A 14911-nucleotide genomic window follows, 5' to 3' on the forward strand; every position below is an offset into this window, starting at 1 on the left:
CACCTATTTTAATATTCAAAAAACGACAATATATAAAATATAGTTGACCTAAACAGCTGTTACATTAAGGCCCTTACAAACTGCAGTTAAACTTAGCAAAGAAACCAAGGCTAGAAACAGAACAGCAAATGTTTCTAAATTCAATGACAAAAACAATGCCAGCAACAAGTTGGTGCCTTTGTAACTGCCTTAAGAGCTACTGTAACAGTAACAGCATTAAGCTGCAATCCTATGTTAACACAAATCTTCAGAAGAAAAACCCAGTGATTCAAAATTCAAAGGCTACAGAATATTTACAGGGAAATAATGACACACTAAAGAGTATGAAGAGGAAATAGTTAACATTAATCGATCCACTATGACAGAATTTCTGTAAGTCCTTTCCGTCACCACAACAAAAGCAGCTCCAACCCAAAGGAATGACTAGATCACCATTGCAATGCACATCTCCCAACCACCTTCCCATCATTTGACTAACCATGTTCTATGAGCAGTTTCCTGCCACTTGAGCAGATTATTACCTTATTCCATTAACCAGAAACTCATCTTTTACTGTAATAGTTAGTTTCGAGTTTCAACAATCTTGTTTCTCTACTAAATTTATTTTTGCCTCAACTCCTTCCAACCACCCTCAGGGGGGGGGGGGGACTCACTTAGTTCTGAAAAGTGACTCAGATGCCGTGTTACTTTCTCCCCTGATGAATTCTAAGGGTTTTAAAGAAACTATTTCTTCATGTAGTCTCTGATTCCTTCCAACTGAAACCACATCTTCCTTCTGGGTCACAGAGTTCCTTACCGGCCTTCTCTTGCTTCTTGAACAAAACAACAACCACCCCCTTTCTGTTTTCCCTTCTTCTGAGACCAAAAAGATTACAACCCCCCCCCCCCCTCTTCCACCTTATGTTTCGGAAACAGGGATTTCCAGTCCTTCATTGAGAACAGTTATTGAGAGAGCATTTGGCGTCTTAAAGATGTGTTTTCCCATTCTAAAGATGATGTCTCAGTGTAGTTTCTAGACACAAGTTTGGATGGTGATTGCCTGTGTAACCATTCACAACTTTATTAGAAAGTAAACGGCATCAGATTGGATTTTTTTAAAAGCAGAGAGAGGAGAATTTGATGATGAAAGTGAAGACAACGATTGTGATATTGATAATGAAGAGGTTGTGAACATTGCAAATGTGGTGGGTTACATGGAGCAACAGCAATGGGAAGCATATCATATAGAAATTGCAAATCAAATCGAGAAAGCTTATCGTGACTGAGGATGAACACATAGTGTCTATTGTGTTTTTTATTCTCATATATCTTTTTGGTACATTTTATTAAAGAATATCATAGATGAACTCGTGTTTGAACAAATTTTTTTGTCATGTACTGTATGCCCTCTCACATGGGTTTTTTATTATTTTCTCTCTCCTCCTTTAACCATGCGGGCCTCATGTGGATGACAATGTTTCCCATGCCACCATTGGTGTGGTATGGGATATTTTCCCATACTAGAGGTGTGGGTAACCCTCTCCCAAAGAAATATATTCAATTATGAAAGAGAATCTATTCTCACAAATTGAATTACCAAATGTATTTCTTATTCTTGTAATATTTAAGATTTTTAATACAACCAAAACTATTTCAATTTCTTGACCAAAAATCTATTTGGTGACTATTTCATGATTTTTTTTATTTTTTATTTTGTGGTGAATAACTATTCATTACAAAAGAAAGAAAGAAGAGGGAAAACCCCAAATTTGGGGGAAAGAAAGAAAGACATCCTACAATATATGGGGCTAGCACACCCTCCTGGGGGGGGGGGGGGGGGAACCAAAGAAGGAAGACCCTAGGATACAACAATATGCCTATTCCTTGTGGAGTATACACAAGAAGAGGAGAGGCTAGAAATTTTGGAACAAACTTCAAAAGAGATGGAATCTCAAATTTGATGAAAGGATCTTGAGTTGGTAGTCCATCACCTAAGACTGTGCTCCATCCAAATATGCAGAATAGTAGCTCCGAAAGCCAGCTTGCCAATTCTATCACAAAGAGATTTTCCCCCATAAGTCATGTCAACCCAAATCCACTCTCCCTGGAAAGGGAGATACTTCTTCTTCTAGAGCAGCATTTACTCAAAACCCCAGACCAAATGGAGTAAGAAAATGAGCATTCAAAAAATAAGTGATCAACACTTGGTGTCGTTCCAGGCTTCCAGCAAAGACAACAAGCTGGGGAGACTTGGATCTGACGATGGATGAGGAATGACTGTGTTGGGAGGTAGTAGGAAAGAGCACGCCAAACACATAAGCTATGGCAAGGGATGTGGCCCTTGAACCAAACAATCTTGCGAAATGGAGAGATAAGCCCCCCAAAATTTGATGAGGTTCCACGCGCATTTAGAGCTGAAAATACCGGAGGAAGAAGGCGTCCAAGCAACAAAATCTCTCGAACCCAGCACGCATTCTAACAATAAAAGAGAGGGCATTCCAGATGAATGCAAGCTGAGGGGATGGAGGGGAAGCCCAATCATTAGAGAGGATAACATCTGCGACTGAGGAAAGTCTATGAAGGTTTGAAGGCCTGCACTGTAGATAATTTCATGAGATTATCTGAAATTGAAATCGAAATCATACCAAATCAGCCCTTAGAGTGAGATACGTAGGAGAATAGATTTATTTTCCAAATCAGCCCATAGTTAAATAAATAGGTTTCCTTTGTTAGTTGGGTTTTCATCTTTGTATATAGCTTGTACCTATGATGGATTTTTAGAATTGAGAATGAAATAGTGAATTTGGTTTTGAAGAAGCCTGCGTGGCTTTTGGCTGCTTGTGCAAACCCCCTTCTCTCATCTCTTCTTCTCCCCATTTCCAGCGAGACCCTCTCTCCTTCTTCCATATTTGCTGTTACTCACTCACCTCGGTCAGTCTCAGTGTCCTGTTCTAACAGCACAACAATCCCATTTGTAGCAAGTTCAACCTCCCTCATTCCTTCTTTTTTCTCCCCAAGATTTGCGGTGGAAGAAGCTCTAGAATAGACAATTAAAGCCCTTAAGTCCTATCTCCTAAGTCTTCCTCTGTTGCGAGACTCTAACCAAAACTTAGAACTGACCTGAGTCCTACCACTAAGTCTGGTTTCAGACCTTCATAGTTACTCTGCTGCTTGGTCTTTCAGCTGATAACTTATTGATGTAGATAAGTCACTTGGGGCTTATTTTAGTGGAAATAAGCTTTGGGTTGGGTCATATACGTATTGGGACTTTGATCCCATGGGTTTATTTTGTAATTGGCCAATTTAATGAACCTAAAGTATGGGTAGAAAGTAAGAAAACGGGATTTACTTCACTAGTTTAGTTAGAGTCCTATTTTGAGTCTGCTTTCTTTATAATTTCACTTTCTTAGTCAATTTAGGTTTACCTTATTAGTTAATGATAGGGTTAGGCCTTTCCTTTTTAGTGTCCCCTAAGTCTATTTTTGAGTCTTCTATATAAGTTTCTAAGGGAGGCCAGCATTGTACACGAATTTGATTAATGAAATATTGGCTTTAGCCTTTGTGAAAATCCTGAGATAGGTTGGGTGAGATGCCCAAGCTGAGATAGTGATTCCCTTCCTCCCATCCCCTTCCATCGGTTATTGAACATAAACCCTATTTTTGTTCAAATCGAGTTCAAGAGTGCTACAAGCTGCTGGGATTTCTTTCAATTGATTCTCACATCGATTTCTTGAAGACTCTCATTAAGATCATTGCTGCTTCAACAGGTTACAAATTTGTGGTTTTTTTTATTTGTTACTTCAACCAAGGAAATTGTTCCCTCATTTGAGTTTCCATTGTTCTCTTATTTCCCTTATTTTTAGTTCCCATTGTTCTCTTTCTTGTTCTTTGGAGATTCTCTATTTGAGTGGGATTAGACCTATTCAGGTTCTAGTCTTACATTATTTAGAATCAGAGCTATGGGCACACCAGGTACTAACCCTACAGGCGACCAAATTACTCTTCAACAACTGGCTGATATGTTTAAAGGTTTAACTGATGAGATGAAGTCGATGAAGCAACAATTAAATACAATATCTCAGCAGGTTAATGCAAAAAGATTCACTCCACAGTTAGATGATGGTCATTAGGCAAAATTCTGTCTGCAAAGAGGGAAGGCAGACTCAGTGATCACAGCCATTGAATCCATTCCGGAGATGATGGTGTGTGAACCACAGCTTGGAGGTGAATGGGCTGTTAATACTGCCCTTGAAGGACAAGAGTGTGAAAACACCCTTGATGCTAACAATGACATCTATGAGATTAATGTGGAAGTTCCAACAATTTCTGTCATCATGGAAGAGCCAGTTCTTGATGTTTCGAAAGTCGAGGCGTACATTGAAGAGTTTGAAACAGAGAAGGTTGCAAACACAACTGTAGAAGACCCCATGGACATGACTATTGATTACAAAGTTGAGCACGTAGAGTTCGTCATGCCACAAGAGTTCTTTGAAGAGAACGTTCCATGCCTTGAAGATTACATTCCTAACATCCACGACCTGCCTGAGTACTATTATGGGTTGAATGTTCATCACACAAAGTTGATTCCTCCATTTTTGAAAATTCGAGGACGAAATTTTTTCAAGCAGGGGAGACGATAAGTCACTTAGGGCATATTTTGGTGGAAATAAGCTTTCGGTTGGGTCATATATGTATTGGGACTTTGATCCCATGGGTTTATTTTGTAATTGGCCAATTTAATGAGCCTAAATTATGGGTAGAAAGTAGGAAAACGGGATTTGCTTCCCTAGTTTAGTTAGAGTCCTATTTTGAGTCTGTTTTCTTAATTATTTCACTTTCTTAGTCAATTCAAGTTACCTTATTAGTTAATGATAGGGTTAGGCCTTTCCTTTTTAGTGTCCCCTAAGTCTATTTTTGAGTCTCCTATATAAGTTTCTAAGGGAGGTCAGCATTGTACACGAATTTGATTAATGATATATTGGCTTTAGCCTTTGTGAAAATCCTAAGATAGGTTGGGTGAGATGCCCAAGCTGAGATAGTGATTCCCTTCCCCTCATCCCCCTTCCATCGGTTATTGAATCCAAATCCTAATTTTGTTCAAATCGAGTTCAAGAGTGCTACAAGCTGCTGGGATTTCTTTCAATTAATTGTCAGTTTGTCACGTCAATTTCTTGAAGACTTTCACATCAAGATCATTGCTACTTCAACAGGTTACAAATTTGTGCTTTTTTTTATTTGTTACTTCAACCAAGGAAACTATTCCCTCATTTGAGTTTCCATTGTTCTCTTGTTTCCCTTATTTTTAGTTCCCATTGTTCTCTTTCTTGTTCTTTGGAGATTTTCTATTTGATCCTGCCTGGGATTAGACCTATTCAGGTTCTAGTCTTCCATTACTTATTGCTTTTGAGAGGCCTTGGGGTTTGGTTCCCATTCCCAAAATTTCAGACTGGAAGACCTTTGAAGGAGAGAATTCTGTCGAGAGAACTGAAGTCTGCTCCTCCACCCCTTTGTTCCTGTGGTAAGTTGAAGAAGAAGGTTAGTTCTTCTTATCTTTTTAAAAGACTGATTTAAAGTTATTTACAACTAAGCCCTTACATTCCAAGTTTATCTTTAAGTATTCCCCACCTTAAGTTAGCTTCCAGAACTGCCACTGCCCTCCCTCGTTAAACTTAATTCTTCGCATGATCCCCAGTCCCCACTCTGTTAGCATTACTTTTAAGGGCTTGCCTGATCTCTATAATTACAAATTGTCACCCTCCGTTGAAACTTCAATTTATTTACAGAACAGCCATTATTCTTTAAAATTTGGCTATTGCACACTTGATTGGGTCCATAGCAAACTCAAACAGGGTTTTTGAACCCTGGGATCGCACCACCAGGTCTCAGCAGTACACTGGGAGTCTTATATTCACATTGATCCAAGCTAGCGAGTTTCAGAAAATAACCAAAATACAAGTGAAAATTCAGAGAAGGAAATTTTTTTTCGGGTGAATTATATATTCATTACCAAAAGGAAAAGAAACAACAAAGGGGGCCCCAAGGGGGCAAGGAATTTTAATTCGAACAGAAATAACATAAGTATTATACTCACATTTAAGATCAAAATCAAATTAACTAAAAAAGGCACATGACCATTCCAACAAATAAACAGCAAGAAGAAAGATTTGTAACTCGTAATATGCCAATTTCAATTGCACTGCTAATCAAGATTTCAACAGAAAAATGATGACAAGACACCCAACTCAAAGAATCAACTGAATAAATTTTTCTGGAGAGAAGCCACAAAAAGAAAATAGTGAAAGATTAACCAAAATAATATAATATCTACACACTGCTACCTTTCAATTATGAATTACACAAACAAAATATTGTACCTCTTCGAGAATCTCCTGTCCTGAAAGAGGAAGTCCAAGCAAAACTCTTCCCTGTCGAGCAAAACTGGAAAGAAGAGTTAGATTCGTCTGAGTCGTGTCTCGGTCCTTTAAATGCTCCAAGCTGGTAAGGTCCTTAATGATGTTGACGAAAATGCTGGTCTCTTCTATAACTCCAACAAAGTAAAGTTCAAGGAGGAGTTTCAAAGTGCTGCGCTTCTTCATAGCCTTCAAGCTCCTATCAGCATCTGGCTCATCCCCAGATTTTCCAGGAAAGAAGACTTTCAAAAGGCCTTGAATCAGGCTAGGGGAGAAGTCTTTGTACCTTTGATGAAGCAATGAACATATCTACATAACAAAGAGAAGTAAGAAAAAGCGGCAGATAAGCAAAGACAAATAAAACTTACAGATCCACAGCCATTAGAGGTTCATGCAACAAGTCACTAGATGCAGTTCATCTGAAATGTAATGTGGATTCTCATAAAATCCTACATGACTGTTCAATCCGCTCGTGTCACCATCTGACAAACACGATCAACACCCTTCTAGATGGTTCACTTTTTCACCTTAGTTCCAAGGGGGAAAAAGTTATTAGGCGGTTGAAGTTACTCTTCCCTCAACACATTAACAGGAGAGAAGTAGCTCACTTGCACAAAAAGTGAGCGAATCTCAATTAAATTGTAGATGTAAAACCTGTTTCTGAGGTCTCCCGTACTAATATTTTTCAATTCGAAAAAAAAGGATGATTATCTCCTACAAGAAGAATGTAAACCAATGGCAGGCACACTAGAGTTATCATCTATTTCACATCTACCATCTATTAGCAGAATCTACTCTTCTTCTTTCTCCTCATTTGATTAAAGAATTACAATATAACAAGGAACAAATAAAGTGAAGTCATACTCTGTGTTTGTCAGTGAGGGAGACTGTGTTACACCCAAGGTTCAAAATCCAGGTATTGGACTCGGGCTCAGTCATGGCCGAAACCTTTCCGGATCTGGATCGAATCGGTCCAAATAGGTCAGGATCGGTCAAAAAAGTGAAAAACCCCCCAAAATCTTTTTTTTTTTGCATCGGGTCATGTATCGGCCAAAGCTGGAGGATGTTGTGATCTCGGGATCGGATCGACCGATATTATCTGGATCGGATCGGTCAAAATCAGTTGGTATGGGTCAGTATTGGTCAAGATAATATAAAAAACTTAAAAACTTTGAAAAAATAAAAAAATATTCAATTGGATCAGTCAAGGATCGGATCGGATCGGATCGGCCGATCCAACCGAGTTGGGCGATCCAGTCACACCTTGTTGTATCGGTCAAATCTCGGGATTGGCCTCGACCGATACCGAACCGATCCAGCCAATATCGGCCGATCTGATCCGATACCTCAAACCATGGTTACACCCCAATAAATCTTCTAGCAATTCCAATGATTATCCCGAGACCATTTAACTACCGGTTGTACCTGATAAAATTTCTACGTGCCACTTTTCATCCCTACTGGACGAAAATCTTCTAGCCCATCTAAGAATCGCTTTTCTACAACTTGGTTTGTTGAAAGAGAACAATGTTTGCCCATGCTTTCTTAAGGGTGCCATTGACAAATGCTCTGGTTTCTAAGATTTACTCTAACCAATCACATTCAGCACCATTGGGAATAATCTTCTCACTATTGTATGTTTTTTATTGAGCATGGTGCTTTAATTTCAGCTTGTATTTTTCTTTCAGGCTTTAGACTGAAATTTTTTCCTTGCGATCTACCCATGATTCAAAATTCCCTTTGTTTGGCCTTCCCCCTGTTAGCATTCTTGCTTATGCTGTTGCAAGAGACAAGCAAGCTCAAGTGACTGATTATATATTTTGGCATCTGGATAGTAGAAGCAAAGTGGGCAATAGCTATGACACCATTTTGAAAGGATATTGGGGCAGTAATCAATCTTTGATGCAGGAATTTTCCATCCTGTTCTCCACTGCACCAGACAAGGATACTGAGGTGGCTGATTATTTGCAACTTCTGAAATTTCGAATAGCGGTGTGATTCCAAACCCTGGGGAAACAGAATACGAATATCAACAGGTTTTGCTCAAGTTTCAGCAATTTTGCTAATTCTTCCGACAGATCTCAATCCCTAGGGAAAGATAAAGTTTCTTGCTAATTTACACATTTTGCATGAAATTTCAAACGTTGACATCATTTATTTGTCAGGCAATGAATTGGCCAGAACTTGCCCCCCAACTTCTCAAAGAAGTTTAATTGAACGGGAACAGAATCAACTAAAGCCTTTATGTGTCTGCTGAGAGGGGCTTCTATTGATAGTAGACGATATCAGAAGGGTATGGAAAAGCAAAGTCAGATATCTTTCTGTAAAGTCGTAATAAAATCTGTTTGGTCCAAGGAAACAGTCTCAGATATCCTTCGGAATATGCTTTGGTCGAAGCTGTGACAAACAAAAATTTGATATTTTAGAATGCCCAGCAGCAGAATGGAAGATATTAACAGTAGACAATCTGATAACCAGAGGACACAACCTTCCTAATCTTTGGCTGCCATATTTGAGGGATGCAGAATCTAATGTATCATCTCTTATTCCTTTGCCCTTATGCTATGGAAGATTGGAAGTCTGAGTGCTCTTGACAAAAGTTGGTGAAACTCTCCTCAGGTTAACCCCTTCAAAGCTCTTTTAGATCGGTGGCTGAGCGAGTTTAAACACCAAAAAAACTATGTGACCTAGGTTCCAAAACCCTGATTTTGGTCAGTATGGGCCCACTATGAATGATAAAACTCAAATTTAAAGAATGACAATTTATAAGTTTCAGACAAGTTCAGGACCCTTTTGCATAAGAAAACAGAAACTGAGACAGAATGGTCAATAAGATTTGAAGAGAAGGAACTAATCTGTAATTAAAAACGAGAATGGTGATAAACAGAAGTTTAAAAAGTAGGGGCTTTGAGAAAATTAGAAATAAGATGTCCCTAGTTGGAAATAAAGGAATCAGCTTCTTCAACCTCTCACCTGAAACAAAACCAGCAGTGGAGAAATTCCTCGTGCATCAATCCAGACCCTCACCCAGGTCTTCAATAAACCTAAGATTTCAGGAGGAAATTCCTGTACACTGAATCCTACCCAACAAACATATTGTTGAGAAGTACTGTTCACATGACACTGTTATTTGGTTGATATGTGTATCTTCTATTTTCCTAGTCCTAGTTGGAGTCCGAGTTTCTAATTATGTCAAGTCCTAATTCTGCTTTGAGTTGTTAGTTCTAGTTCTTTTTCTATTGTAACTTAGAATCCTATCATGATTAGGAATTCCTAATCTGATTAGGAGTTCCCCTTTCTATTTGTAATTTCCCCTCTATTTATAATAGAGGGGCTTTCCTATCAATAAAAATAACAAGTTATTATTCTCTCATTCTCTCTTTTTTCTCTTCTCTCAAGTTACTTGTTACAGGGCCTAGGTTTTCTACATGGTATCAGAGCATTAACCAGTACCTGGTTCTCTCTGTAAAAGCTGTTTTGAGAGTCGTTTTGGGTTTCTAGTTTGAATAACGAAACCCTAGTTCATAGAAGAAGAACTAGGGTTTCATATACTGATTTCAACGAAGATTTGTATGAAAAATCATACCTGATCGATTCCCTGAGCATAATCCCCAACCCACCGTCACCCACTTCCTTGGTTCCGCCATAACCGAACCAAAAAAAAAAAAAAAGAAAAGTGCAGAGAATAGACAGAGTACGAGACAGAGAAAGGAGAAGTGCAGTGAGAAATCGAGAAGCAGAAAAAAAATAAAATACATACGTGTTTCCGAATCTTCTCGCGATTCAACTCCCCGCCTGGCTCCCTCGCATTGTCGCGTCCATCGAAGTTGTGTAGCCCTTTCTTCCTCGCAGCGCCTCCTTAATTCTTCCTCTCTGGTTCGACAGAATCAGACACCAAAGTCGAAAACGTTCTGCTACATGTGGAATTGCTGCTATGTTTCTCAACTATCGGATTTTTCTGTTATAGATATGCTGCCATCGTGGTTGATTGCTGCTGTTTATTCCTTCCATCTGGAGATTGAAGGGCTTGCTTAGGGTATCTTCTTTTATTGTTGAATCGATTGTCGTTGTTGCTGAATCGATTTGATGCTGTGGTTGCTATCGGTTGCTCTTGATCGATTGCTGTCACGATTTATTGGAGACTGTAGCTTGCACAACTTAACCGTCTCCGCCTGATCTTTTTCTCGGTTGCGAGGAGGAGAGTTTTGGAGTTGTGGCTGGGTTTCGTAAGGTTGAAGTCGAGCTACCACTGCCGCTGGTTCCTCTTCTTCTGTGGTTTCCGCTGCTGTTTGGAGCCTTGAGGTTGAAGACAATGGACTTCTCTTACTCGGTTCATTCTCCCCTATTTGGTATTTAATGCTCCTATTACCCTACCCTAATTATTACCCTTCCTTTTCATGTCTATTTACATCTTTACCATTATATCACTAATGTCCCACGAGTCTATCATGCATTAGTTGCTTTGTTTCCTTTTATACCCTTATCATCTTCCCTTATCCCATAATATCCATATTTTATCCTATCTTCCAATTTTACCCTTTTGCCTTTGCTTGTGCTAATTGGATTTCACCTTAATTACGACTATGCCATTCCCATATTTATTTACCCAAGAGCCTCTTGCAAATTCTCGTTTATTACAAGATTGCCACTCCCTTAAATTTGGCCTTGCGTATATATGGATTTCCCTTGAATTACAATTCTGCCATTTCCTCTTGTTATTGCCTATTGTATACTTGGATGGGTCCATCTCGAACGAAATTGGGTATTTTGACCCGGATTCCACATCAATTGGAGATTGCATGATGTAATTACAGAATTGCCATTGGGTATACATATATGCCATATTATTGCTTTTGTGGGCCCAGATCACATCAATTTGTTTTTTGGCAAATTGGTACTTAAATGATATTGAGGTTGGAGTTTGTTTTGAGGGGGAGATTAGAAATTATTGAGATACTGGTGATATACCAAACTGCCATTCCCCTATTTGACTACCCAATTGACCCTTAAAAATTCTGGTTTATTATCAGTTTTTCCTTGGCTTGGATTGTATTTAAAAATGGATTTCCACCAAATTACAGCCATGCCATCCTTTTTTTTTTACAAGACCGTTCCCTTTCAATAATTCTAATTCCCTTCATATCCCTTACCTTTGGTATTTACCCATAACACCTTTGGAAACTTCTGGTAAATTACAATTTTACCATTTCTTCCTTTTTAATTACCCATAGCCCCTTTGGAAAATTCTGGAATATTATATTTTTGCCCTATCTCTTACATCATCTCTGTTATGTCCACGTGTACTACACCTGAGGGGGGGATTATGTACAGTATACCTGCAGCCATTGCAGAAAGCAGAACTTGGAGGAACACTTGGTGCAAAACATAGAAGATCAGAGTTTCCACCATTGCCATTGGGTATCCTTCGTTATTGGGTTGAGTTTGCCGTAAAGGGGAGATTGAAGAGTATTGAAGATATTTGGTTGTTGCCCATTTGAGGACTTTCAGTTGGGTTGATACAGTTTTTTCCGCTGCCTGATTCAGTTTGTTTCCGCTGCTTGCTGCTCTAATTATTTAACTTCAAGATTTTATGTCACTATGACAATCTGAGATTCATCACTGGTTAGCTATTGAAGATCGTTGAAAGCTACCTTTTTTTTGGAAGAAATTCCAGTCTCGATTTGCTGATCTGTCCAGGTTTTGAAGATCAACTATTTTTCAAGTTCTTGAAGGTTTATTTGGGAGTTGCATTCGTCTTAAAGCTGGATTCTGCTGCAACTTAATTTCTTCCCATTTTTGTTCAAGTTGGGCATTAGTACCTTGTATGCGTCAACTTGAGGGGGAGTGTTGGCATTATTAGGAGTACTTATTTCTTTAGTTCAAGCTGGATCTTCTTTCTTTACTTATTTGTATAATCCAACTTGAGGGGGAGTGTTGAGAAGTACTGTTCACGTGAACAGTGATTTGGTTGATATGTGTATCTTCTATTTTCCTAGTCCTAGTTGGAGTCCGAGTTTCTAATTATGTCAAGTCCTAATTCTACTTTGAGCTGTTAGTTCTAGTTCTTTTCCTATTGTAACTTGGAATCCTATCATGATTAGGAATTCCTAATCTGATTAGGAGTTCCCCTTTCTATTTGTAATTTCCCTTCTATTATAAATAGAGGGGCTTTCCTATCAATAAAAATAACAAGTCATTATTCTCTCATTCTCTCTTTTTTCTCTTCTCTCAAGTTACTGGTTACAGGTCCTAGGTTTTCTACACATATAAACCAGCAATCAGAAAAATTACAAAAACTCCCTGAAACTGAACCGGCGATAAGAACAGACCCAGCTGTAGTTCCAGGTGTGTTTCTCAGCAGGTAGGATACCGCACTATCCCCGAGTCTTTTCGAAACATCAACCAGCAACCAAGCAACTATAAGCTAGCTGATCGTAGACTACTCTCTTCTGAAAGAGTCTTCCCATCCATTATATACAAATCAACATCAAAATATCCCCACTTCCAGATCTGACAAACCAGAAGACTTTCTATCTCTATATCCAAGTAAATCTCACAATAGAGGGGGATTTTAAGGTATGGATTCAACTCCCAAATTTTCAATGAAAAAGGAATTGAAACAAGAGAGTTCTATCGATTGCTATGCGTTCCCAAACCGACGTAGAGAACACATCAACAGCAAATGAATTGAGATAATTCAAACTGGGAAAGAAGAATAAAGGGGAAGAAGAAGAGAACAACCAAGAGGAAATATAATGAAAATAAGTGATTAATGTAAACAGAGACGTATAGAAGAATATCAGATCAGGACAGGAGGAATATGAAAGAAAAGATGGACTGAAAGAAGGAGAAGAAGTCAGTCGAACCAACCCTTTGGCACACAACAGCAAGCATACAAAATCAATTTTATTCCAATCATTCAACTCTATCAATCTCGATGGGCTGCTTACATATATAAAGGAAATAAGGAAAAGACTCTAATCAAATCCTAAAATAGAACTTTAAACTAACTTGGATTCTAACTCCTGCTATCGACACCTATCAGAATTAATATAATAATTATCAAGTCACAAATATAACCCAATAAATGAATAAATCCATAAATACCCCTATGTGACCAAAATTCCAGGTTTGGACCCAATTCTTCATGGCCTAGGTGTGTAGATTGGTTCATGTCAGTCCAGTCCAGACATGGAAGTGTAACTGCATGAAGAAAGTTTTAGCCCCTGGGGTAGTCACCTGGAGTTTATGGGAGGAATGAAAAAAGGGGGTTCTTGAAAATCACACCGACCAGCATACGAAGTATTTGACAAATCCAATTGGGGAGCCTATATCCTTTCAAATATTTTGGACAATCACTCCTTCAAGAATCAACATGGAGTGGCATACCTTTTCTGTAATCACCTGACTTTTTGTACAGCTATATTTAGTAGGCGAGCCTTGGTGCAATGGTTAAGTGCACCTCCCAGACCTTGCGGTAGCAGGAGCCTTGTGCACTGGGATGCTCTATATGACTATATTTATGTATATTTAGGGTATTGTAAAGCATAGAGGCCTTTTCCCTTTTTGATTAAAATTTTGACATTTACAAAAAAAAAAAAAAAAAAAAAGCAAATCTGATTCCAGACAAACAAAGGAAACCAATAGAAACACCAGGTATTCCCATTGTTTAACGAAAGGACAGAGGAAGAGGAATCAGACTGTCCAGAGACAATGGCAGCAGAGAACATTGAGAATCCTGGCACAATTGAGAAATGCCTGATGGCCCTGATCAATATTGTTGAAACTTATATGATTCTTGGTCCCATCTCATTTAGAAGAAGGCGCCTTCCTCTTGGCAGGTAAGCTGGGACTGGAGCCGGTTGAGAAGCAGACTAAGCCCAATTGTCTAGGGGGAAAAACTAAGATTCAAACAGAATAGTTCTACTACAGAAATCTATAACAAGAATACACAAGTTTTTTTTAAGAGCTTTGAATAGATTCCACAGATGTCACGGCGTCTAGGCGACCCAAGGCGTTGGAGGGGGTCCAGATGCAAGGTGACACCAACAAAGCGCCCGCCAAGGTGACCAAGACACCCAAGGTGACCAAGACACCTAGGCAAGACCTTGACAACTATAGATTCTATGCCCTTGAACATAATTTTTGAATGAGACACTTAATGAACTGTTTATTCCCATAAAAGAAGAAGAATGGAGGTGTGAAGAAACAAAAGTTTGAGCAACAAATGGATTCCAGAGCCCCCATAACCAGGAAATTAAGTTCACATCCCCAAAGATCACCTGAACAGCCGCTTGTATGTCTGAAGTTCTTAGCTTGGCATCAGATATAGCTGTGACAGCTTCGCTAACAAATTTGCTTAAGTTGACACCCCGCAAATCATCCATCAAGCCTTCCCGCTGCTCTTCATTTATCTGCTTAAGCTTCTTAATAACAGCTGTATTGCGCTTAATGCTGGAATCTAAAGTCCTCAGAAAACCTGAGTCTGGAAACAGATTACGCTTTAGTCAATCATTGTGCAA

The 14911-nt window shown here is 38.9% G+C and overlaps 1 protein-coding gene across 1 annotated transcript in view; it reads right to left on the reverse strand.

The window, feature by feature from the left end:
* LOC122652080 (regulator of nonsense transcripts UPF2) overlaps positions 1-14911 on the reverse strand; it is a 54450-nt gene that overhangs the window by 32428 nt on the left and 7111 nt on the right. Inside the window, exons 4-5 of the mRNA XM_043845750.1 lie at positions 14672-14874; positions 6354-6698 (exon numbers count right to left, since the gene is read on the reverse strand). Coding sequence (XP_043701685.1) covers positions 6354-6698; positions 14672-14874 — 548 coding nt within the window. The remainder of the gene's footprint in view (positions 1-6353; positions 6699-14671; positions 14875-14911) is intronic.

Source organism: Telopea speciosissima, chromosome 2 (genome assembly GCF_018873765.1).
Source record: "Telopea speciosissima isolate NSW1024214 ecotype Mountain lineage chromosome 2, Tspe_v1, whole genome shotgun sequence".
Classification (NCBI taxonomy): Eukaryota; Viridiplantae; Streptophyta; class Magnoliopsida; order Proteales; family Proteaceae; genus Telopea; species Telopea speciosissima.